The 25072-nt window shown below is 44.8% G+C and overlaps 1 protein-coding gene across 6 annotated transcripts; it reads left to right on the top strand.

Annotated features, from left to right (window-relative positions):
* Positions 1-1343: 1343 nt before the first annotated feature.
* TRAF5 (TNF receptor associated factor 5) lies at positions 1344-25054 on the top strand. Of its 6 annotated transcripts, XM_075042737.1 has the most exons (13): positions 10374-10462; positions 11487-11638; positions 13811-13959; positions 14319-14689; positions 15835-15892; positions 17175-17276; positions 17835-17999; positions 18308-18385; positions 18766-18840; positions 19114-19206; positions 20156-20296; positions 20800-20968; positions 21458-25054. In XM_075042737.1, exons 4-13 carry the CDS (start codon positions 14475-14477, stop codon positions 22033-22035), a joined length of 1674 nt encoding a protein of 557 aa, XP_074898838.1. In that variant the 5' UTR covers positions 10374-10462; positions 11487-11638; positions 13811-13959; positions 14319-14474; the 3' UTR covers positions 22036-25054. The 6 variants fall into 6 exon arrangements, with proteins under 6 accessions (XP_074898842.1, XP_074898839.1, XP_074898836.1 ...); XM_075042738.1 differs by lacking the exons at positions 10374-10462; positions 11487-11638 and adding an exon at positions 1345-1530; XM_075042735.1 differs by lacking the exon at positions 10374-10462 and adding an exon at positions 1345-1530 and having other exon boundaries at positions 11487-13959.
* Positions 25055-25072: the final 18 nt, after the last annotated feature.

Below are 25072 nucleotides of genomic sequence, written 5' to 3'. Positions count from 1 at the left end.
CCTGATATTCGATGATCCTTTTGACAGATCTTTGTCACCACGAAGCTCATTTCTGGGGAATTATAATGTTCTGCAGTAGGAGGATCATGAATGCAGCAAATGTCTGTTCTTGGGAACCCAATTCCCATCTCCAAAGAAACGATTAATTTATGTTTAAATATTTACTTACAGAAACATAATGCCTGTTGTTCTGGTGGATATTCCCACAAAATTCCTGGACAAGTAGTACCCAGACCAATCAGGATAGTCCTAAAAACTAAGAAAAAAACCAACCCAGTCCTCAGTTCTAGCAAGAGGGAGTGTTTTAAAAGGTCTCTGTCATAGTGATGGCCTCTACACCTTTGCTGGACTCCCAGAATCAATGCAATATGGACCGACATCCTTGGGAGTGGCAAGTCTTGAGTCATTTTAGCGAAAGAAGAATCTTTCTGAAACCATTCTATTACTATTATTTTTAGAGCTCAATCCAGATAACACAGCCTAATTGTTTCTTTTTCAGGTTTATTTTTTTGTCAGCCTTAGAGCTTTTATTCACGTGCTAGTATGGTATTTTCCTTAGGGACTGGTTTTCCTAGAAGAGGTTTAACGTGAAAGATAGAACAAAGTGCAGCAGCAGGTGATGGGGAGCGAGCGGTACAATTGCATCAGTGCCGTTGGCTGGAGGATGGCTGTGTTGCCTGCGTTTGTAAAAAATCCTTTGGGATGTCTTGAGTAATTAGCAAATAATACTGGCATGTGGTAATAGCTAATGTCTGTGTTCTTTGCGTATTTAGCAGAGGCTTTGTTTTGCTGTTTCACAGCCGCGGATGTAAATAATACAGACGAGTAACTGTATTCCAGGCAGGCAGGCCGAGACGCGAGCAGGGCGTATCGCCCAAGGGAGGAGTGGACAAAGCCCGCCGATCCTTACCAGCGCAGCGGTGCTCCTCGCCACGGGCTCTCATTAGCCCGTCCTGGAAAACTAACTACGTAGCCCGTGGCCGACTTTTGTCCCGGCTCGACCAAATCTTCCCGGAGCGTGCGGGAGGCTGCGGAGCCCGGTGCTGAACTCCGAGCCGGCGGCGCTGAAGCGGGGCTGCCGGGGAGCCCTCCTGAGCCACGGCGGCCCGGAGCTAACGCCTTACCTTAAAGCTGAGCGGCGGCGGCGCCGTTCCGGGGGGCGCGGGGGGGAAACACCGCCGCTCCCTTCCCACCCCGGGGACGCTCGACGGCGCCCGGCGCGGCGCGGAGCTCTCCGCCGGCCCCCGCGGGCGGGGCGGGGCCGCGCCGCCGCCGGGGTCTCCCGGCCCGGGGGTTGCCATGAAACCGAAAGCGGTTCCCGCCCGCGGGGGCGGCGGCAGCGGCAGCCAGGGGCGGCGGCAGCAGCAGCGCTAGCGCTTCCTCGCCGCGCCCCCCGCCCCGCCGCCGCCGCGCACGGTACCGCGCCCCGCGCAGCCAGAGGCGGGCCCGCACCTCCCGCCGGCGGCGGCGGCCACCGCGGCCCCGTCACGGCCCCCGCCCCGGGGCGGGGGGCAGCGACCGCCGGCACAGGTGCGGCGGGGGGCTGGGGGGGGAGCGGGCGGTGCCGCGGGTGCGGGGGTCACGCCGGGGCCGGGGCCGGCAGGTGCCGAGGCCGAGGGCGTGCCGGGGAGCGGGGCCGGGGCTGCGCGGGGCCCGCGGGCGGCGATCGTCGTCGGGAGGCACCCGGGCGTGGGTGACCCCCGCTGGGAAGGCTCTCTCTTCCTGCCCCCTCGACTGGGAGGGGAAGCCTGCGCGGCGCTTTTCTTTTTTTGCGGCGCTTTTCGGCTGAAAAAGGAGGGCCGCGTAGAAAACCTGAACTTGGTGCCCCCGGGAGTTCCGCCTTGCTGTGGAAGAGCCCCTCTCCGATGGCGCGGGAGGTCTCCTCCGCTCTCCGGAGCTGAGCCCGGCGCCGGCCCGGCGTGCCCCGGTGCGGGCCGGCAGCGTGAGCTCCCCTCTCCTCTCGCGAACGGGCTCACCGACGCCGCCTTCCCCCGCGATGCTGTGGGGAAGCGTAGGCCCGGTGAGTGCCTCGGAGGCTGGCAGGGCTGGGATTTCGGAGGCTGAGAAGGAAACAAAGAGGCAGGGACGGCTCGGAGGGACGGCTTTCCAGCGGCTCCGACCGCTTCCCGTTGCGGGGAACTGTAGCAAGTATCGCCGCTGGTGTCAATTCTGCTGGGGGGGGGGGGGGGATTCCCCTCTGCGTGTGTGCAGGGAGACCCAGCCAGCCCTCCGATTTTCCTTGATTAACAGCACTCTGGGAGCATACCGAGGCAGCAGGCTTTGACAAAATACTTTCAACACTCTTTAGATTAAGAAGGAAAAATGGAGAGCGCCTATTGTTGCACTTCTTGAATCGCTTCGCCTATTGTTAGCTTGGCAGCGCCTTCCTGGTGCCAGCCAAGAACAACTTTCCTCATAACTTCCGTTTTATAAATACAGGATGGCTGAAAGGCGTGCAATGATGTCCTAAAAATAGCTGGGTGTATTCAGGTCAGGGATGTCTCCAGACTGGCAGCAGTAACACGGTCGTATTTTTAAACAGCCCCAGCTGATTCTACACAGAGCACGCAGGTTTAGCAGTGCACATACAATTGAGGCGCTCTGGGGTGCTCTCGTGTAGGAGTACTGTCCTGGCTAGTATTGCATTTCATCTTGTTTCGCCTGAGGACTGCATTGCATTGTTGCTTTTGATCTTAGCGTGAGCTGTGGTGGTCATGTGTTATACTCGGCCTAAAACTACCCAGAGTAACTTCCTTTGCCATTAGCCTGCGTTATCCTTTTTATTTCTGTCACGTGGAGAAGAGTTTGTCGTGGGTGAGGACCCTGGTGTGCCGGGAGCTGTGCAAGCAGAGGGCAAAACCCCAGCCCTCAGCTGAAGGGGGTTTATAGTTCAAGTCGGGAGGGAGGGAGGGAGACACGTGTGTGCAAGAGCAATAGGAGACAGTGCGACCCTCCAGACCAGTGTCATAGTCAGAAGCCGGTTGTTCCCAGCTGCTTGGTGAAGGAGATTCTACAGAAGAGATTTGAAGTAGAATAGCCTGCTAATATCCTTCCAAAAAATCTGCCCTCATACTACACACTTGCTCGGATAGTTAACAAGGAGGCAGTGGAGCCTGGTATCACCATTTGGCCAGAGATGAAACCAGCCCTTTTAAATTGTTGGAGGGGATGCAGGGGCAAGTGGAAGGAGACTAGAACAGGCTTTGAAAGTCAAGAAGTTTTGGTGCCATGGGGAAGTGGAAGGACGGACAGAGAGGTGATGTGGTTATAGCTATGGCTTAGAAAAATGATCCCTGCAGCAGCACCCTGGGTGGCTAAATAAGTAAAATATTGTATTTCAAGAGAAATGAGTGTTTGGAAAACCAGAGTATGATGGATGTTCGTTCTATTTGTGTGAGTGGACAAGAAATACTGTATCGTATAGAGTTATGAAGCAGGAGAAGTTGGTGAGATATTGTGAAGATCTAAGGCTTCAAGCCCGAGAGAGATGAAGGTTATGGACCCAAGTGGGATACAGGCTGGCTGTGTCAGGTTTGGACACTGAGGCGCTGTGCAGAAGAAGGCCTGTTGGGGAAGGCTGGGGACAGTGGGCTACCTCTGAGCTGGCAGTCATCCACAGCTCGGGTACTGCAGGAGAGGCCGAGAGTTCAGCCTATGCAGGAAGATGGACTGCGGCAACAGGGCACATCTATGAGTAATTGGCAGGAAACTTTGGCTGAAGAGGTGTAAGCTGCTGAAAGATTAGATTCAGAGTAACATCAGGGAGGAAGAAAGAAATGCTTGTGGCACTCACAGAAACTGTGGAGGGCATGGGAGTAATTGCAGAGTTTAGAGAGGATGAGGAATGACATCCAGGAGGGGACAACATTTTAAAGCTAGAAAGCTGCTGTTGGAGACTTTGACAAGAGGAATTTCAAATGAGTGCAAGGAGCAGAAACCAGACAGCGCTTTATTTCACCCCACAGGCTCCCTAATCAGTCTCCCTGAGGAGTATAGTTTTTACACAGCTGTCAAAGCTACAAGCTAGGTCAGGAGTTCTTCATTCTGTGCTGCATATCGTTTGGCTCACTTTGCCACATTCCTTCAATGGGAAGCTGCAGACTCATAGGGTGCTTGATCTACTGGACATTATTTGTGTCCCATCTTTAAGCTAACTTATAGCCCTCTATCTTCTTCAATTCTTTGTCTGACCCTTTGATTTTATATAAATAGACATTGTTTATCATCAATAAGTAGCTGACTATGGAGAGGTGTTCCTCCCTCTGGCCCTCCAGGGGGTCTGCATGAGTTATAGCTTTTCTTGGGCTTCTGATCTTCTTGAGAGAGTTGGTGGTGGCTGCAGTGATACAGGTAGTTTCTTTCATCTCACAGACATGCCGTTGTCAGCAGTGGTCAGCGGCCTGCCAGGAGCAGCATGCCAACCTGCGGGTGCTGCTGCAGGACCGCAGCCAGCTGGCTGGGCTACCTTATGGCCAGCGCACCCTTGGGTCTGGGCCCTGAGTTGTGGTGAGGATTTTGGAATCTCTTCTTTTGCTTTCTGGTCCTTTTCTGTCCAAGTTTCTTGGCGAATGACTGTGAAGAGTTAATATTCATGCTGTGAAGTCATCAGGTCAGTCCCTTATCTGTACCAATTTGGGCTGCAATGTGCGGTTGTTCCACACTCTTCCCTCAGCCCAGGAAAGAAGCGAACTTCTCTACCCCAGTGCGTGGCTGGGCTCAGGAAGGTGAGGAAACTTGAGTCATGCATATTGTTAATAAAAACGTTGCAAAAATTTCCATAGTCTCCCCTGCTCGGTCTTGCAACAAATAAATAAGTGTGTGAGAAACTGTCGGCACCCTAAACCGCAGTGGTTTTGATATGGGACTGCCCAGAGTGCTATACAGTTAAGCATGTTTGGGGGGTGGGCTGATAAAGCAAGTTTTTATATGGAATATACTGACATTTGCATATAGGGATTCTCTAAGGGTAAGTATGTTGCTGTGTGCTTATTTTGCAGAAGATAATATTGAAATGTAAAAGTTGGGGGCTTTTATTATTATTATTGCTACACAAATCCACCTAGTGACTAATCAAACCTCAAGGAGAGGAACAATCTGCAAAGCAGTTTTTCCTGAAGTAGTCGCTGTGAGACATGCAATGATCAGATCTGTGCTAAGTCATATGGTTTTCAGTCTTGTCCGCTATATCCAAGCACTTGAAACTGGAATGCGGCCCTTACTAACTATGAAAGAAGCAAAAATCAAGGGTTTCATTTCTCAATATTGCCTTAAGAGAAAGCAGGTACAAACAGTTGCCAGATCACATATTCAATGAAAGATATGGAAGGCTACTGGGCACTATCTATAAAGAAAAAAACTTGTCCATTTATCTGTCTTGCTCTCATTGACGTTAAACCTTGTGTGATGGCAGTTTTTTACTGAGGAATTATGAATGTGGACCTTGGTGATGCCTGAGATGCACCTTGAGGTCACTAAAAACTGTGATATTGTTCACTGCTGGGAGTGATAAAGCTAAAAGTGGTGCCAACAGCGAGAGCAGGGTTGGATGCTGCCCGTGTTTAGCATCCTTCTCACACGGCATCTTGCCTGATGCCAAAAGGGGTGGTTCTGCCGTTCACCCCTCCTGGCAGGTCCCTGCGCCTTGCTCCCAGCACTCATCCAGGCCCATGGCAGTGGTGGGGCTTGCTGTGCAGCTGCACTGCTGCCTGCGCTGCACTGAGGGGGGGCAGCACAGCTGTCAACTGCAGATCGCATTTAGAGAAGGGGCCGCGTGAAAGCACCGCTCCCAGTTCATACCTCTGTAAATCTCCAGCCTGTCCTGTTTGATCTCATGAGAAGGACTCCTTAAGAACATATCCTTTCCCCTGTTTTTTTAGGAAAAGAAAATGGTGACAATCTTTGCTGTCACTGCTTTCCCAACAGCAAGTTCATGGGGTCCCCAATAGCATTTGGGTTTTGACATTAGGAGTTACCTTTTCAGTGAGGACTGTGACTAGAAAAATGTGTGTCTGTATGTTGTCAAATACATGTGTGTGTTAGAGCAAAATCCACTGAACTCATGAATTCTTGAGGCCGCAGTGGGGGGAATTGTTTACCCCTGGAACAAGGGAACACGTCAGAAGAAGGGGGTGGCCAGCCTTAGCAAAATTTGAGTTCATCCTAGTAATTTGGATGAATAACCATTGAGTTGATTCATAGGTTTCTGTATACATGCTGATTAAGTTCTTCATTAGGACTAAATCGAAGGGTGAGGGGTGTGGAAATTTAAAACCAAGACTCTCTTATGCCTTGAATTAGGTATTCATGGTCAAAGCAACTGAAGTCCTGGATAGCATGTCCCCTTGGGGCAGGGAAGGAGATGTAAACTTAAAAGCCCCAAAGACCTAGTTCTGCAAAATGTGTAATGGCCTATTATTTGTTAGGAAAAGTGAGGACTTCACTTTGGCTCCAATACACTAAAATAAAAAATACTAAAATCCATTAGTTGTCTTGCTCTCTGTCTCTTCTTGTTACCTCTTTTCAGTAAATTTTGTTTCTTTATGTTGTTCTTGTGCCTCTCTTCCTTCATTCTGTTTCATAAATGCTGTTGCTGTCTGTCTTTTCACTCACCTTCATCCCCTTGAGCATGCTTGAAACTTGGTCAGGGTTTCACCACTGCAGTTGGTGCTGGAGGAGATGGAGGGCTGCCCACAAACAATAACACTGGCCTATTGCTCTCTACTCATCTGCAGAGTGAAATTGTTTAAAATTAAGATCCTGCTCCTACTCAACTTCTCCATTTGGGGTTTTCCCCAAAGCTTCCCAGAAGCAGATGGTGCTTCCTGGAGCTGTGCTCGCAGAGCACTACGCTTTCTGCAGTGCTGCCTCCTCCCGACGAAACCAGCTGTATCCATCCTTCCTCCAGAGCTGTCAGGTTCAAGGAAAGCCTGTGTACAAGCTCTTTTGCTGTTCTGATGTCAACCTGTGCAGAGGTTGTGTATAGTCAACAGGTTGACCAGGATGCACCCTGAGGACATGAGTTCATGGCAAGGACAAAAGAATATCTTCTGGTTTAAAAAGCTTAACTGTAGAAGTGAGCTTAGGCTGCATCTAGAAATACAACTTGGATCAATTTAATTGATCCCCTAAAGAAGCAGCATGCCTTCAAATCGATGCCTTTCCCTTTGCCTGAACAGACTTCAGCAATGACTTGTCTCTTCCAGAGCTTCAGGGAAGGTTCAGGAAAACATGCAGTAGGTTGAGATGCCTCTTGGGAGGGGAGATGGAAAATGAAATAGGTTAGAAATGCTCTGGGAGCAAGCTCAGTTAAAGGGAAAAGGCTAAAGAGGATATGTATTGCATTTACTACCAGATAGATAGAATAGTAGCTTTCTTTGGAAAACTAGTATTTTAAATAACAGAAGACTTAAAAATTATTGCCTTTATAGAAAATAAGATACCTTACTTCAGGAGAGGGGAAAAAAGAGACTAGAAAGCCAGGAGAGGGGGCAGAGGACCATAAGAAAAGAGTGGGGTTAGAGATGGAACCCGTGGCACTGCCGGGAGGGCAGCGCATTTTGGTCTGGGGAAGGAGGCTGACACAGAGTCAGTGGAGATGAAGGCTGCCAGGAATCCTGTGTGCACAATTAAGTTCAGGCTACAAAATCATTAGGGTTTATGGCCACTCAAATTATTACAAACCCAAATATAAACGTTTATTTTCTTAAAATGGATTTTATCTCAGTTGGAGAGTTGTGGTTTAAATGCAAAATCCCCGTGCAGCCTGTAGTGTGAGTTGATGTAGTCACTCTGTGACTGAGCCAGTGCCGTTTCCTCCATGAACCATCCCTTTGCTTCCTGCAACAAGTGGGTCCACCTGGGCTCATCAGGGCTACCGTGGAGGGATTCACAGGGTTGGACCTGGGTTTTTCTTATGTCCTTACGTGTTTTGTGCTGCCCATGTATTTTTTCTTTGATCACATCACTCACCACTTTTGCGAAAGGTGAAAACTCTGTATCTTGGACAAAAACTGTGAGAAAAGTTCTTGGTAACTTTGTGTTGCTCCAGATGGTAAAATCTGCAGTCCCTGCATCAATGCAGTCAGGGAAAATACTTTTCAATGGCTTGCTTTTTGTCCTAACACTTTTAAAACATTTTTAGACATGATCTTTTCAAAGCTATGCTGGGGGATTTCCGCTCCCTTGCTGTTTTAAAACGCTTGTACTCTTGTTTTAACCACAAAGCTTACGCTGGCGTGAGCTCTCTCTCTCTCTCTGTCATTTTCTCCCCATTGAGGACCAGCTACAGTTTTCAGGTATGGCTTTACCAAAATGTGTCTTGTTAATGCTGGCAGGAGCCTAACGTTGCTAGAATTATTCCTCATGTCTGAAGGGTTCTTCAGGGGTGAACTGTGGCACACAGGGGTGTCAGTGGCACAGGGCTGCAATGGGGGAAGGCTGCAGACCTCAAAACATCTCAGGAACTGAGTTCACTCCCTGAACCGGCAAAGCACTGCCAGGGTGTCATAGGGGTAAATGGTGGTGCCCTCTTACCGAAATTTCTGTTGGTGCTTGGGAAGGTGGTAAAACATCCAGGTATTGCTACAGAAGTGATGGGAACAAAGTTATTTTCCAGCTGTGAATGAGATTATTTTAAGGCAAAAGTTTTCCATATTACTGTGACAATATTGTGTTGATTAGGTGTAGAGAGATTTCTTGATAATACAAAAACAATTAATGATTAGGAGATCCAGGGAAAAGAGTAGATGTGGCAAATAAGCAAGCTGGCTGTAAAATCAAAACTACTTCAGCACCAGACATAGTTCGTTAGATGTAAGAGTGTATTTTTTTAAATTTTTTTAAAATGCTATCTGTGTTGTAATCTATGCCTTAAAAAACCAATTAAGTCTAGTCTTATGGGGGTTTATTGTAATGCTTGACTGTAACTCTATGCAAAGGAAACCCTACTGTCTTACTCTGCTTAGTGAAAATTTGCCTATTGAGATTAGCAAATTGATGCTTGCTTAGTAAGGTTTTACTGTGCTTTGAGAATAAGGTAATACTGGAATTTGAATTGGATAATATTGTCTATATACAAAAGAAAATAAATTTGTTCTGCTGGCCTCTGCAGCAACATCCCCTGTGGGGTCTCAGGCACATATCCAATAGGAAATTATTACAGTTAGAAATATTTTCTCCTGGCTACCAGCTGGTCACTGCACCATGGTTTTTAAGCTATTAGGACAACAGCAGAACAGTTCCTGAGACTGACTGCCTGCCAAGTGAAGCAGGAGCAAGCCCTGAGTGTCAGTGGTGGGTCTGTGTTGGTGCAATAGGGGATCCTTTCCCTTTGCAGCCTCTGGGCTGGGGGGCCACAAATGATGCAGCCGGAGTCCTTCTCCCCCACGGCGACTCTGTAAGTGCATTTCGTTGTCAGCAGTCAAAGTGTTGTAACTCTTCCTGGGTTGGAAGGGATGAGGATGTTCCCTCAGTGAGGTCAGATGTCATCACCTGCTGTTTTTACATAATCTGCTGTATCTTAAATATGTATTTCAAAGTGTATAGATATTTTTAGTCATTCTTTAGCAGACTCTGTTACCTGTTCCACTGCATATGTTAAGAGTTGGGGCATCTATTTCTTGTCCCCAAATTGCAGTGTTTTTGTGGAGGACCTTATATTAGTAGTAAATCATATAACTTTGTTCTTTTAACTCAAAAATACTGGAGGCAGCTAATCTACCTAGTTTATAAGGCAGCTTGGAGGGCGTCATTTTAATGCAAGGTATGTTCACCTCCATCATATTTCTGCCTGTCATCTCCCAGTGAACTGAATTGATCTTAGACCTCTAAATTTCACAAAACTTTCCCCACTGTGACTAAGACAGGCTTCCAGTTCTGATGTACCATAAAAGGTAGATAATTTTCAGGGGGAGGGACAGGGCATCCTCTAAGACTTGTCCCTACCAAGTGCCTTAGGGCAAAGCAATAGAGCTGAACTGGAGCTAGGTGTATGGGAACATAGGTATATAACTTTTTTTCTGTGCCCTGTTGTATGTATTTCATGAAAGCATGATAAGTAAGGAATTGATCACAGTGTTTTTTACTGAGCAATACCCCAGTCCTGGAGGCGAGCTGAGCATTACCCTCCCCTCATGCAGTGAACCTGGCAGAAGCCGTGCTTTCAGCCCCTATTTGCTGGGCAGCAGCAGGACCAAACTTGTCCATGCGTGATAACCAAAGCTGTGATAACAACACATATTTTCCCTTCTCAGTCTAAAAGATGTGGTGGCATTCAGTGCCTGTGCCTCGGGTCTGCCGTCCTGGAGGTTTTGGTGCTGCAGCCTGCTGTAGTGGTGTGCTCATAGCTCATGGGGTAATCTGCTGACCTTTTGCAGGGGCTTGGCTTTGTGTGAGAGAAAACGGGAAAAACACGTTGTCTTTAAAAAGAGCAACCGCATTATAGAGATGGTTTTCTCTATGTGCAGTAAGTATGTTTTCATGGCTAAAAAAAAGTTAATCTGTCCACAGTAGTTCAATGTGATATTGGTGTTGCACGCCGCTTCTCTCAATTCTGACTGCTGGTGGCGTAGATAGGCAGCAGTGCTGCTGGAGGGGAACTGTTTGAACATGGCTTTAAAAATGTTAATGTAATTTTATATTAATATTAAGTCATGCCCATGCTGATTTTTTCTTCTTATTATCATGTTCTGCTTGTGCCTTGCTCAGTTTCTGAACAGCAAGATATACTGTTTGGAGCATTTTAATGGAAAATGTTTGAGCGCAGTTTGGTGTGGTGGTAGTTAAAACAGGATAGCCCACATTTAAGAAAGTTTATTGTTGTTTTGAAAATTCTCCCCCTTGGATTATTTCCAGTGAGGTTAAAGCATCTGCGTACAACACCGTTATGTGAAGAGTTGTTCCAGAAGTGTTTTGCATGTGCCGCTGTTGGTGCAGGCAGGGCTGGGATGCTGAAATGGTGGGAAGGTGCAGCTGGGAGCTCTTTGTACTGCACTGCTATTGAGCTCCCACTCTTTAGTAGCTGTTCATAGGCCTTGGGCTTAGCTTCTGGTGACTCATACTACTTTTCTATGTGCGGTCAGAATTAGTTCTATTTATTTCAGTATTTTGAAATCCGTTTTTTTTGACGTGTAGATTTTCAGTGTCCATAGATTGGGGTATTTTTTGTGTGTGTGCTGTTGCAGTGGAGTTGCAATGAAAGTCCCTTTGCTGCATGCGTTGTGTGTCTGCCACAAGAGCTTGTCATGCAGCATGAACCTGCCACTCTCTTTTAAAACAGCATTACAGTTCACATGCATGCTGAAATATTGTAGTGTGTGCAATAAAGGACACCTTCCCATTGCTCTTAGCTATGAACAGGCAGAAGTGAAAGCATACCTCTTCTCCTACGTGGGCATGCGTAAGCAGGAAATTGATTCAGTTAACCATTGGCGTGCTCTCCGTGTCACAAAAAAGCACTTTTTCCCCTGACGGTTTCCCTTTGGTTTCAGTTCCAAGACCACGGGCGCTGGAAGCCAGAAGCGGACAAAGAGCTTCTGCAATCCGCCCTGAGTCACCGGTGGGCACTGGGACGGGAATCACGCGCCACCTGCGATGGTTTGGATTGCGTCCCGCCGAGCGCTGGCCGGCGGTAGGTCTGGCGGTAGGTCTGGCACAGGGCTGCCTTTCTCGGCTCCTCCGAGCCCACCTCCTCAGCTGGTTCACACAGGCACTTCCCCAGCGTGGGTGAAGCATCGCCATCCGCAGGCCCTCTCCCGGGGCAGCCCGTTTCCTCCAGCAAAGCAGCCGCAAACCCTGCAGCAAACCTCCTGCAAGGCTGGCAGTGGTGGCAATCATCCCCGGTCTTCTGGGCGCCCCGAGGTTTCCGTTCTGCCCTCTGAGCAGGCAGGCTTGCCTTTCACCTGAAGTGCTCTTTCCTGTGCCCTGAGGTGCCCTCAGCTGTGCAACAGGCTCCTGAGTGAGTCTGAGGTGCAGGAGGAGCTTTCATAGAGATGCTGAGAGTCTCCATTTTTAGGAATGGGATCTGGGTTGGGTGCGTCATGAAGGTGTTTAAGGATATAAAGGCTCTCGTTTCAGCAAGGTAGTTGGAAGGCATTGTACCACAGTAGGGTGCTCCTTGCAGAAAGAGATGGGAACGAATGTGTTTGATTTGATGAGCAGCGAGAGCTCTGAAGGAGTTTCTGGATGGGATTTTGGGCTGGTGGCTGTGTTTCTTCTTAATACATCCCATAACTTCGTTGCCTAAAACATCTGTAACATTGTTCACCCCAGCTGGAAGTACTTCTGGAGTTAAGGTAGAACTTTAAAGGCAAAACAGGTAAAACGTGGATTTATTTTTTTTTTTTAGTGCGTTTTTACACAGTGTGGCATTAACTTGCTAAACCATGCTATCAGGTGATGTAAGTCCTGGAGTGCAATAGGACTCAGGAAATTGGATACCATGTAAATGGGAGAGAGCACTAATAAGAGAGAGGAAGGAAACATGTTTCAGGATTCTCACCAACCAACGACAGAATGCGTTTGTAGGAAATTTGTCCTGTAGGTAGTCTATGCTGTGGAAGTTGACAGTGACAGCTGCCCATCTGCCTTTGAAGCAGCAGGTGCGCTCTGCTGCTGGCATCAGCTACCAAGGCAGCCCAGGCACAAGGCTGGTAATCCCTTGGGCTGCATTTGGGCGTCTCTCGTTCGTGTGAGGAAAATAGAATTGCTCCTTACTAAGCGTCAGAGAACCGGGAACCCCATTTTCAGAGGAGAAAAGGTCAGCTGTATAAAAATGAAAGGAGTGACATGGACAATCATCTCTGGTTTGAAGCAGAAGGCTGTTCATTTGGAGGGACCAAACAGGGTAATTTGCAAACTCCAGTTGGAATAAGTCTTTATGCCTCGAATATGATTAGGGCTCGTATTCCTGTGGGCTACCGATGTTAGATGGCCAGTTGTGCTGGAGTAAGTCTGACATTCAGCCTGGTGAAGGGCAGGGAGGCTCTCACAAGCTGGGCAGGTAAATTCTGCATACAACTGTGAACAAGGGTGTTGAGTTACAGGAGCACGCAAATGTTTGCTGTGAAATATGTTTTCATTGGTTAAGTGCTTTGGCTTGTTTTTGAATCAGGTACTTCATCTGTCTGCAGGATTTCCTCACCCGGTATGGGATGTTAAAGTAGAAAGGAAAATGGATGCTGCTTTCTGAAGCCTAATTGCTGCTTTCATGGGCCAGAAATCCATTGCAGCTGGGAGCTAGGGCAGTATATCAGTACTTGGCATACTGTTTCATGCAAGCCGTGAGGTTATTAATGGTGATGTATTGGCCCTGCTTCCCTACGAAAGCAGCAGATACACTCGGTGACCTTACAGGAGCTGAGTCAGAGCTCTCGGAGAGGTGCTGATGCCAGTAAGAGTGACTCGAGTGACTGAGAGGGTGGGCGGTGCATGCAGAGGCGAAGTAGCGTCCCACAGCACAGCTATAAAAGTGAGCACTTCCCCTGTGAAACAATGCGAGACCTCAGGTGCGTTGTGCTTTTGTACACATCCTGTAAGGAAAAAATGTCTTCTGAATGCAAAGCCACAAGAAATGAAAACGAGAGTGGCTCTAGGTCTTGAGCTACTTGCAAAAAAAATACTGCAAGATTGAGGGACTGGTGGCAAATCTCAAGGTTTGTGACTTAGGGCTGGAAACAAATGTTGCTGGTTTTTCCTATTAGAAAATTAACATTGCATTCCTGTGCTGTGTATGTAGGTTGAGAGAAAAACTTATGTCACTCTTCTGATTGCCATCTTGCTTTTCTGTCTTTTTTTTTTCCACCACTTCTTTCAGGCAGGATTAATATAGCCAAGAACTTGCACATAATTAAGTAAAATTTTGAAAAAATAGGATTAGAGTTTACTGCTATGAATGAGTGATCAACAGGAAAAAGAAAGATGTCAAGTTAAGAGGCTTTGACTCCTGTAACACCTAAACTGAAGGTAAAATCCCTTGTTGCCTTTTTTTTGTATGCTCCTTGCTGTGAATCACAAAGCTGTTCCTGCTTGAACCAGTGCAATGAACTTGTGAAGTCATGTGGGTGGGCTCTGCCTGAAGTGTAGACTTCCCCGGCAGACAGTAGGGCCAAGACTTGGCCTCTGCTTTCCCCAGCCATGTCTGTGACTCTTGTAATTTTTTTAAGACTAAGAGCTGCTGCAAGAAAATTTAAAAAAACATAAGCATCTCTATTCTGCGGAATAGTTTTCAGATTGTGAAACTCTTTTCCAAAGAAGCATGCTTCGATGCTTGTCGTGTAACCATCGTTTTGTGGTTCTCTGAGCATTTTGTTGTTCTTCCATAGTTGGCACTGCATTTACCTCCGAAATCTGTCGCATCCTGCTGCAGATGACAACCCTCCCGTGAGCGGCAGCCTGCTGCAAGTGGTAGCCAAGGCAGCGTGGCTGCCAGTGAATATTTGAAAGGAATCCCCCTGTGTCTGGTTCCCAGCGCAGCTCCCATGGCCTGTGACGAACCTGCTGCTCTCTCGGGCATCTTCACGCGCCAGAACTCTGCCAGCGCCATCTCTCTGGACTTTGAGCCTGATGCCGACTACAAGTTTGTTGAAACCTTGGAAGACAGGTACAAGTGCGCCTACTGCCACCTCGTCCTTCGCAATCCCCACCAGACGGGATGCGGGCACCGATTTTGCCAACAGTGCATTCTTTCTCTGAGGTCAGTGCCAATTCTTCCCATGTCTACAAGCTCCCCGTACTCCCCTTCCTCAAAAGAAGTCAATGCCTTCTATAAATCAGCAGTGAGTGCCATAATAATAGTACTGATCTGATAAAACGCTGAAGGAGTCAATGGAAAGGCTCTGCTGAACTCAATGACTGCGTGCTCGGTGTTTTAAAGGTGTCTTTAAAGACCTTACCCAGTGCTGGCGAGGAATACTTTGGTAACTGCAGTGAAGAAATTGTTGATGTAAGCTTAAGCACTACTGCGTGAGATGCTGTTTCAGTCTGTCTGTCTAGCATTGTGCTGTTCAGATTAATTTGTTGCATTAATGTCTCTCAGTACTGGCACTGGTGGTTAGATTAAGCTGTTTTCGTTTGCTTCTGTACAATTTCTTTTATTTTAGTGGAGTTATAAAACTGATGTTAGTATTACCTGATATTACAGTCAAATCACAAGGCTGCTGGCATCCATCTGCTTGGGATTTACCTGCAGGTACAAATGAGTTTACCCGGCAGACCTGTCTGGAAATACATTGCGTACTGTTTGGTGTACCTGAGGGCAGGATTTGGCTTGGGAAGGCTGCAGAGAAGCCTGATTACGTGGATGGATGTTGCTATTTACATTTTATGAATTTTAGATGCTTTGTGTTTGCTGCTTTCTCTCTCTGAGTTGCCTCCCTTTTGCATTGCCTCAATAAGTGTTTTCCCATCCTTTATCATAGAACTTCTGGAAGCCTTTTAAGACAGGAGCCCTTAGATCTTCTTTTACTGGCGTAACAAGAAGTGTGCTGCTTGCACAAGGCAAAGGCTGGGTATAATGCACACGATGGGATTTTTTCAGATATGATATTTGCAAGCAGCAGATGGCCAGAGAGTGACAAAGGCCTCTTAATTAAAAAACATCAACAGTCATAGGACAAACTCTGCTTTCTGTTACATATTCACTATCGCAGCTTAACACCCTCTTAGAGCTGTGGGCAGAATTTGGCTGTGTAGTTGCCAGACAAAAATGTTTTCAAAGCACTTTTTTGGGTTTCATGGTATCTAGTACTGACTTCTGCCAGAATCAGATTCTAGCATAGCCCAATTTCATAAAATAAATCAAATTTTCTGTGGGTTAACATGAATCTTCTTTTGATCTAGAGAGTTGAATGCAGTACCCACTTGTCCTGTCGACAAAGAAACAATAAAAATGCACGAGGTAAGTGGCTGTAGTTTTACTCCAGCAGTCAACATCTGCATGGAAAAAGCAAGGCAGCTGAGAACAAGGTGGCTCATAGTCTGTTAGTCCTCAGGGGCAGAGCAGTTTTTGTCTCTGAAATGATGCTAAGGGAAGCAGTGTATTCAGTGATGCTCTCCCAGAAAGGAAGTATAGCTATAGAGCTAAAGCTTTATTTTATACCTCATGTTCTGAAGTTATTTCATTTTAGTCCTCTGTATTTCCAGTAGCGTTGAAGAGTTTCACAAAGTTTTAAATCTTCTCTAGTCTTCAGATGTTTGGGTGGGGGCTTTTTAGGGGAGAGTTTATTGACTTACTTTTTAATGCCCCATCTTGCTGGGGAATCTTTTTTATTTGATTGTCTTTGTTTTGACTTGGTTATAATTTGCTACCTTAACTATTTCCATTATATATCATTAACCCTGCAGACTTAAATTTACTTTTTGGTAACTTTTTAGAGGAAAAGACAAGTTCGTGCTTCTTATTTTGCAAGCTACTGTTTTTTGGTTGTTTTTTTTTTTGGTAATGGTTTCGTTTGTCCTTATTTATATGCCACAGCTTGAAAGTATGCCAGATACTTGGTCCTGCCAGAATGAATTTTCCAGTGAAATCAAATGTCTCCTTCCTCTCTTTCTGCTATTGCTGATAGGAAATTGCAATTAGACTTTCTATGTGATTTTCATCTTTCACTCATTGTCTTCTCCTTTGTGCAAATTTTTATGGCAGTAGTGCAACAGTGAGCAGCTTTATAATGCTCCTTATAGGAAGATCTCTAAATAAGACTGAAAGTTAGCTCTGGGGGCTTAATTTGCTTCTGCATATGCAACTGGGAACAGTGCTGTTTCTCAGAGTCTATAGAAGGGGTATCTCAGCATCGTCTCCATCCCAAAGGCAGGCTGCACTGCTTGAACATCAGAGGAGTGTGCACAGAGCTGGTTTGGTCTTTGGGGTCTTTTAGCTCCAGCTGCTTTCTTCTAGATACAGGCAGGCTCTGGGAGCAGTTTTATAGCTCCTGAGCTACTAATCCTGTTGGCTGTGGGATGGATCAGCATATGCGGAATAACTATATGGGGAAAAAACCCTATGCTTATTAGAAAATTCATATTTTTAATATAAGTTTTCAATATGAATTATCAAGAACCATACTCGCAATTATGGAGTCTATACTTGTGTGCTTAAAAGATTTGTTGTGACGTTTTGCTTTTTATATTCTTTATAACATCCTATGTGACTGTGTATGAAGGTTGGTTTGCTTCCTTTACAGGTATTCAAAGACAACTGCTGTAAAAGAGAAGTTCTCAACTTGCATGTGTTCTGCAAAAACATTCCTGACTGCAATTCAAAAATAATTCTGGGACGATATCAGGTTAGTTTGCCTGATCGGTTTTGAAGCCTTTGATTTTCATGCAAACTCTGTGTATTTATGATAAGCTGAATTCCAGTGATTGTCTTCAGACTTCAGAGTTACTGTAGCAATGTGGTTTAAGTACAAAGATTATGACTTAGCTATACACTGTAAGGAACAGATATTAAGCTCAAAATATTATGGCTGTTAGCTTGTTCCAGCTTTGCCTTGGGTTATTTGTTTAAAAAGAACCATTTGCTTTATGTAGCTTTCGTATATCCAGAGTCTACACATACCTTCTGTATGCTTAGGTGCCATGTGATGGTTGATTGAAGAAAACTTGCCAAGACATATTGGCCTTTTGGGCCTTTATTGAACGAAAAATGGAAGTCATACAAAGGAACCTCCAAATTTTTACGTTCACTTTAATTTTGAGGTTGGAAAAGGAGAAAGTTTACGGAGGAAAGAGTATTTGGAATTTTGTTTGTTACCAAACTGCTAAATGTTTCTGTGAGTCTGTTAAGCACCTGCAGATGCAATGAAATACTTTGGGGTTTAATTTGCTGTTGCGTGTTGCAGGAGCACCTTCAGCAGTGTTTGTTTGAAAGTGTGCAATGCACCAACGATGGATGTTGTGATCAAATTCTTCGGAAAGACTTGAAAGAGCATTTGAGCCGGCACTGTAAATTTCGAGAAGAAATGTGTCAGTACTGTAATAAATATGTGGTGTTAATTAACATAAAGGTAAGATTATAAAGCATTCCCTGGGAATCCATAGCACGTGTTTCCTCTTAGTGTTGCTGAGTGAAAGGTTTCCAGCATTGCAATGGGGCTTAACAACTCCTGAAACAAAATTTGGCTGAGTAGCTGAAGGAGAAAGTATAATAAATGCGCTTGCTTTAAATAACACCGATTACTGTTGCTTTTATGAACAACAATGTGATATGGGACTTGCACATGTATGTTTGGGATTATTCTTTGCATAGCTTCCTCTATGTATACTACTTTACAAAAATGCAAACCATTGCCTTGTTTTGTTTCTTTTTCCCCAGAATCATGAGAAAAATGACTGTCCTGATTATCCTGTGCCTTGTCTCCAAAACTGTTCACAAATAATTCTGAAAAAGGAGGTACTATTACTTTTTTCATATACTGTGACTCAGCAGATCACACACATTTATGAAAAATAAAAGTTATGTTGCAGATCACATTGGCCTGTGCCAATAAAACTTCATTGCACTAAGTATTTTCTTTTTTTGGTCCTAAAAGGGATATATGTCCCATCTTACAAGTGAGGTATTCAGTCACTGCAAACCATTGGCATTTTGCAGTATGGAAGAATATCTGGCTGGCTTATTGACTCTGAATCCTCATTTTCCTGTTTACGTGATTAGTGGTGTCATGACATTGGCCTTTATTCACCCTTTAAGCAAGCATTCAGATTTTATCAGTGCAGCAAGTTACTTAATATTTATTTCATTACAAGTTTCTTTTATGTTAATGTGTGCAGATTGAAAAGCACCACGCGGTGTGCCCTGAGGCAGAAGTGGACTGCCCGTATAAGCAGTATGGCTGTCTTGTAAAGGTACTGTTTTATAATCTTGTTTGTACCGGGACTGGAATTTGTCTCCCAAACCAATTGGAGTAACTAATCAAAATAACCAATTTTTGTTCTTTCACAACCATTTCTAGTATTGGCTAAGATGCTGTACTAGAGAATCAGGACTGCCATTCCCTCACTTTCAAAGCACAGAGGAGATGTTTTAAATGCTTGCATCAATGTATTTTTTACTAACAGCTTCAAAAATCTGTGTATCTGATTATTTTATTCTTTCACTTCCCCCTCTGCCTCACTAAGGTTAAAAGAGGGAAACTTGCCGAGCATGAAAATGGTGCCCTGAGGGAACACATGCTGCAGATTTTAGACAAGAATTCCCGCTTGGAAGAACAGGTAAGTCATATTTAACGAGCACTCTTGAGCATTTCTTGGCTGCTTGGAGGACGATACGAGATTCTGCGTTTGTTGCCTGGTTTAGCTCAGCTACGTTTTAAAAGAGTGTTTTTATCATCTGTGTACTCCTCAGAAGTCAAAATAAGCTCTTCTAGTGAAGTCAGTTAATTAGATGGAAACCTCTCCGTGCTCAGGCACGTATATTCTCCACCAAACAGGGTGGGAGGCTCGTTGCCATCACTCACCCCATTTGCTTTCGGTCTCTGCTTATCATTGATACGAGGGTTGGAGATAAAGCATTTAAAAGTTTCAGTGGCCCAGTCAGATTACTCCGAAAAGGAGCCTTTAGATGCCCAAGTCACCCCCTCTGTAGAGGCAGCACAGAGTGGTGCAGAGGCAGTTGTAAGCACCTTTCCATTTGTGATTGCTTCTGTGGCTCCCAGCTGGTGACACTGGGTGTATGCCCAGTCCTGCTAAGATGTATGCATCCAAACTGGTGATTGACTTACTCTTCTGCTTGTTTATGCTAAAAATAAGTGCCTCAAAATGCTACAACTTGGGTTTGGAGTTAGTACTACTCACTGACTCATCTCTTTTAGTGGCTAGATCCTAGTATGGGGGGGAGCAGGAACTATATACATACACACAGAAACAGATGTATTATCCCCCTATAGAGCTGAATGGATCATCATGATTGGGATGAGAGATACAAGTCTCTTTGCACCTGTTGCCACACAGATCTATTAAAGAGTATGTTTACCTTATGTTCAGTACTTGCCAGTGCTTATCTACAAATTGTGAATTAAGTAGTGCTCTATCTTGCTAAGTTAGAGGGTTTGCATTGTAAACTTTTCCACTTTCTCCTATGTAGTCAACATGTGTCTTAATTTGTTTGTTCTATATTTTTGGTGTGCCTTAGCGTTTTTACTCTGGTTTTTTCCATCTGTAGATATCTGACCTGTATAAGAGCCTGGAATGTAAAGAGATTAAAATCCAGCAGCTAGCAGAGGCCATTAAAAAGTGTGAGAAAGAATTCAGACAGTTTACACAACTGTTTGGTAAAAATAGCAACTTGATGGTAAGCACACAGGTGAGACATAATTTTATCTTTTTTGGCCAATTGCTTTCTGAAACATGTTTATCCAGTAGTAGTTGTCATTAATAGCAGGGCAATAACCAATCTCCCAGACACTTCACAAGCCCTTCTTGCTTTTTTAGAATACAGTATTGTCTTCTCATTTTAACCAATAAAGAAGTTTGGATATCTGATCTGGGCAAAAAGAACTGTATAAATCCTCATGGCCAGATCCCCATGGCAAATATGCACGTGTAAATTTGAATAATAGTTGAATGAAGTGATGCAGTGCAAATGGATCTGAGTAAGGGGTGCCTTCTCAGTCACTAAATGCCAAATTAATTGTGAAGGAGCATTTGGATATGTTCCTAAGCCAGCAGAGTACTTTTGAATGCACCATACAATTGATATTGCTGACATGCTAAAGGCTTCTTTATCTTATTTCAAATGAAATGGCTGATTTTATGAATGTCTCTTATCTCTGCTTCCACCTTCTTCCAATGGCATGAACTGGGAAGGCTCTGGCCAGTCACCTGGATAAGTCTGCACGCCTGGAATCGCAAGTGAAACAGCTAATACAGATGGCAAACCAGCAACAAAGCAAATTAGACTTGCGACCCCTGTTTGACACAATTGAACATGTAAAACAGAAGATCGCCCTGATGGAGACATATGATCAGCGCTTGGGTGTGTTGGGACTTTCGGTCCTTTTCTGCACGGGTGTGGGATTTTGTGGATTTACTGGTAGCTAAGTAGAGGCTCTGGTGCTACAGTCAGTCAGTTGCAGCTCTTCACCAGGAAGGACTTTCTTCTCGCTGTCTAAGACCAAGCCATGGTGCTGTGTGTGCTGTGTACTCCCGCCTTCCCCTACTCCACAATGTCTCCTGAATTGCTGTGGCACTGCAGGGCCAGAGAGCTGGCCTTGGTCTGGCTGGTGCACTGTGGTGGAGGCAGGGGTACTGTGCAGCCAGGCATTAAATCTGGTTTGTAGTTACCGAATTTCCTTATTCAACTACAAGCTGCAATTGCAATTAAAAAAAGTTAACAGTAACAGCCTGTACTCTGTAGTTCAGAATTGTTAGCTCGAGTCCGGTTGCTCTTTGTATCCAGTGCTCTGACAGTTTTATTTTACCAGATGTTTCTCTCTTTTTTCTCCACCCACCCCCCCCCCCCCAGTTGTTTTGGAAGATCAGTCCAGCAAACACGATCACCAGATCAATATTCACAAAGCACAGCTCAATAAAAATGAAGAACGGTTTAAGCTTTTGGAAGGCACATGCTACAATGGGAAATTAATCTGGAAAATCACGGACTACAAGATGAAGAAAAAAGAAGCGGTGGAAGGCCGTGTCCTCTCCATATTCAGCCAGCCCTTTTACACCAGCCGCTGTGGGTACAGGTTATGTGCAAGAGCCTACCTGAATGGGGATGGCTCGGGAAAGGGAACACACGTCTCCCTCTACTTCGTGGTGATGAGAGGGGAGTTTGACTCACTGCTACTGTGGCCTTTCAAGCAAAAAGTTACACTTATGCTTTTGGACCAAAGTGGGAAAAAAAATCATATCGTGGAAGTCTTTAGAGCTGACCCCAACAGCAGCAGTTTCAAAAGGCCAGATGGAGAAATGAATATTGCCTCTGGATGTCCACGCTTCGTGCCACACACGGTCCTGGAGAACACAAAGAACACCTACATCAGAGATGACACTCTGTTTTTGAAAGTGGTTGTGGATTTAACCGATCTGGAGGAATTGTGAAAAGCGTGCCCGATCCATGTGACTGCTTTAAACATTACAAAATGCTTTTTTGGAGACTACTAGCCATGCAATAGTGAATTGCCACTAGTCAAGCTACTGATAATGTTTCAAGGCTTTTGGACTGCATAACAGATAATGAATTGCCAAAGCATCAGCCTTTCCTTTTTTAACCTTTTTTCAAGACTGCGTTTTTAAGGCAGCTAGAAGTCCAGTTTGATGCAAACATGCATTCGATCCAGACTTGGCTCAGTCCAGGCGGGGGGGAATGCTTGTGTCCCATCACCAGACTAGTGTTTGGAGACAAAACTCCTCCAGTAAGCCCCCTGGAGCCCAAGCAGGCCTGTGGGCTCCCATCCCTCACACAGAACTGAAGCCATGCCCAAGTGTGCAAGTGCATTTCTCTTGTCTGAAATGGAAGCATTTCAACATTAGCACATTTGAATCAATGTATCTTGATCCCTCCATCTCCTGGATTTTTGAAGTGGGGAGAATGGCTTCAATCAGGCAGGGAAAACATTTGCCTGGGATCTTGCATCTTTTTTGTTTGTTTGTTTGTTTGTTTTAATTGTTTTTTTCCAGAAAGCCCAGAGGAAGATGCCAATGCCTCTTACTTTTCTAGCCTGGTATTTCAGCTGTATAGAGTACCCCCAGGTCACAATAGCTTTGTTATGTCCTTTCCGTTCCTGCCTAGTGCCTTGGGACTGATTTCCATTGATGGTAAACATCTACAGTCCCCATCTGAAGCCAAAAGAAGCTGCAGGCACTTCTCACCTCTCAGGACATGGCCAGAAGCAGGGTACTCTTGGCTGCACTGCTGGAAGAAGGGGTGCAAAACTCCTGTACTTGTGCTCCCGCACCTGCACAAAAGAGATGTTTTCTGGCCTACCAGCTCTACAAAAGACAGGAAGAGCTTTGGATAACTGCTTGGGAAAAGGTCCACGTAACATGCACTGTTCCCTTCTGCTAGAAATTTGGATGTTTGGGAAAGAAGGAGGAAAATGGGTTAGGGAGTGAGGTTGCTGTAAGAACCCAATTCTCACAGGTAGTGCAGCTCTAGTGTTTGTTAAAGGGCAAGACAGCAACAATGAAGTGCATCTGAATATCTTAATTTTTATCGCAAGTTCCTTCCATACTGCAAGGGAACATGTGCATTGTGCGGGGTTTATTGGAGATGCACTAAAACCACCAAGATCAGGCACTGAGGAACAAGTGACAAAGAATACACGTGCCTTTTTAAAGCCTTTTGGGTGCCTGTAAGAGGGATGTAATTTTGCACACCTGGTCATTTTATTACAAGTGACAGAATTTTGTGTGTGTCTCATCTCTCACAGATCAGGTAGTGAAACACCGCAATGTTATCCATTGCTCCTGCAGTCCACTGGCAGAGCAAACCCAGAGCTTGTCAAGAGACAGCAAGAAACCAAGCTGGGTTTAGACTAAGAGTAAACTAGGCAGTATAAAAATCAAAATGGGGCACAGACTGTAAGGTATAAGGTAGAAAATTCAAGAGGGCAAATGTGGCAAAATCAAAAATGCCCTTTCTATGTGGGATGTTGAGATCAACTGAAATAATACAATATGAGGATTGATACAAAGACAAAGGCAGAATACTGTATTTTATATCTGCAATCTCATTGCTAGGCACTTACTTTCCCACAGGGTTTCTAGGACCTAATTCAGACACAAATATTTTCAAATTCAGGGACAGGAGGGAAGAGACCTTAATTATTGGTACCTTACGGTGACTTAGCACATCTGAAATGTTCATTTTGATTTAGATGTCCTTTTTGTTGTAAGATGTCAGGGCGTACTGGCCCACTGTAGGGGCTTTCCGTGTTCCCAGGGACAGATGGTGAAGAATGGATTTTATTCTCTTGTATGGCCATGACTGACTTTAAGACTCATTTAAGTCTCTTTTTGACTGTACAATAGAGACAATTAGGCCTCATGTCCCTAACGCTTCATTACAGAAGGAGCAAGCTTGGTTTGAAAATGGTGTGGCATTCTAGGACATCAATCCTGAGCCTCGGACGTGGACTTCATGTCAATTATTACTTTAATATTTGTCATGTAACTTTCAAAATGGCACAACTTGCATAATAACCACTAATAACTGATGGAAACATACCACTCATGTTTCCTGGAACTCTCCAGTATGTTGAGTGTGAAATACAGAAAGCGATGAAGAACTTGGAGAATCAAGGGAGGCAAGAGGGAAAGGATGCAGTCTGTATCCTGTCAAATTCCCAGCCCTCTCCGCCTCCACCACCCCAAGCGTAAAATGGGGATAATAATACTTGCAGAAGTGTTAGGACTATTTAAGTGTTTGTGAAGAATTTTGAGCATGAGAAGAGCTAAGTATTATTAAAACTCCATTTCTAATTGTTCGAGTAGGTGATGGAGCAGTGACGTGGATAAGTGTTTAGTGTGTTCCCGGACAGATTTTGAAAGCATGTTCAGTTTTACCCAATCCATACTGCAATCTCTCCTCTACTTACCAGTTGGGTTTAGGTTTTTGCCACGAATATTCCTTTTAACATTTTGAAGCACAAATGATTCATCCTGGGTAATGGAAACATCCCTTTTGAAATACTGCCTGTTTTATAAAGAATTAGTTGAGAAAATTTTTTTAAAGACAACCTTCTTTAAATTTGTTCTTTTTATTACAACAATTGAGAGATTTATGTTAAAATTCTCAGTGATTTTTACTACTTGTAAACAGGATTTTAAATTTCATCCCATTCCTAATAAAGAAAAAAATGTTGTATCGCATGAATTGTTGGGAAGAATTTTGATGTTGCATGAAAAACACCAAAAAACTTTTCAATAATATTGTACTGGGTAAGTAACCAAAAAAGTGTAGGGTATTTCTACATCAGCATACAGTATGTTTTTAATGTATTTATTGACAGTTTGTAGTTGTTTGAATATCTCTTACTACAGGCATTTTTCTAGCCAAATGTCATCACTGTATACGTAAATTAATGTAAGAATAAAAAATTTTATCATCCTTCTGGAATGAGTGTGGCATATATTC

This window comes from Buteo buteo, chromosome 12 (genome assembly GCF_964188355.1).
Source record: "Buteo buteo chromosome 12, bButBut1.hap1.1, whole genome shotgun sequence".
Classification (NCBI taxonomy): domain Eukaryota; kingdom Metazoa; phylum Chordata; class Aves; order Accipitriformes; family Accipitridae; genus Buteo; species Buteo buteo.
This window is presented reverse-complemented; position numbering and strand designations above follow the sequence as displayed.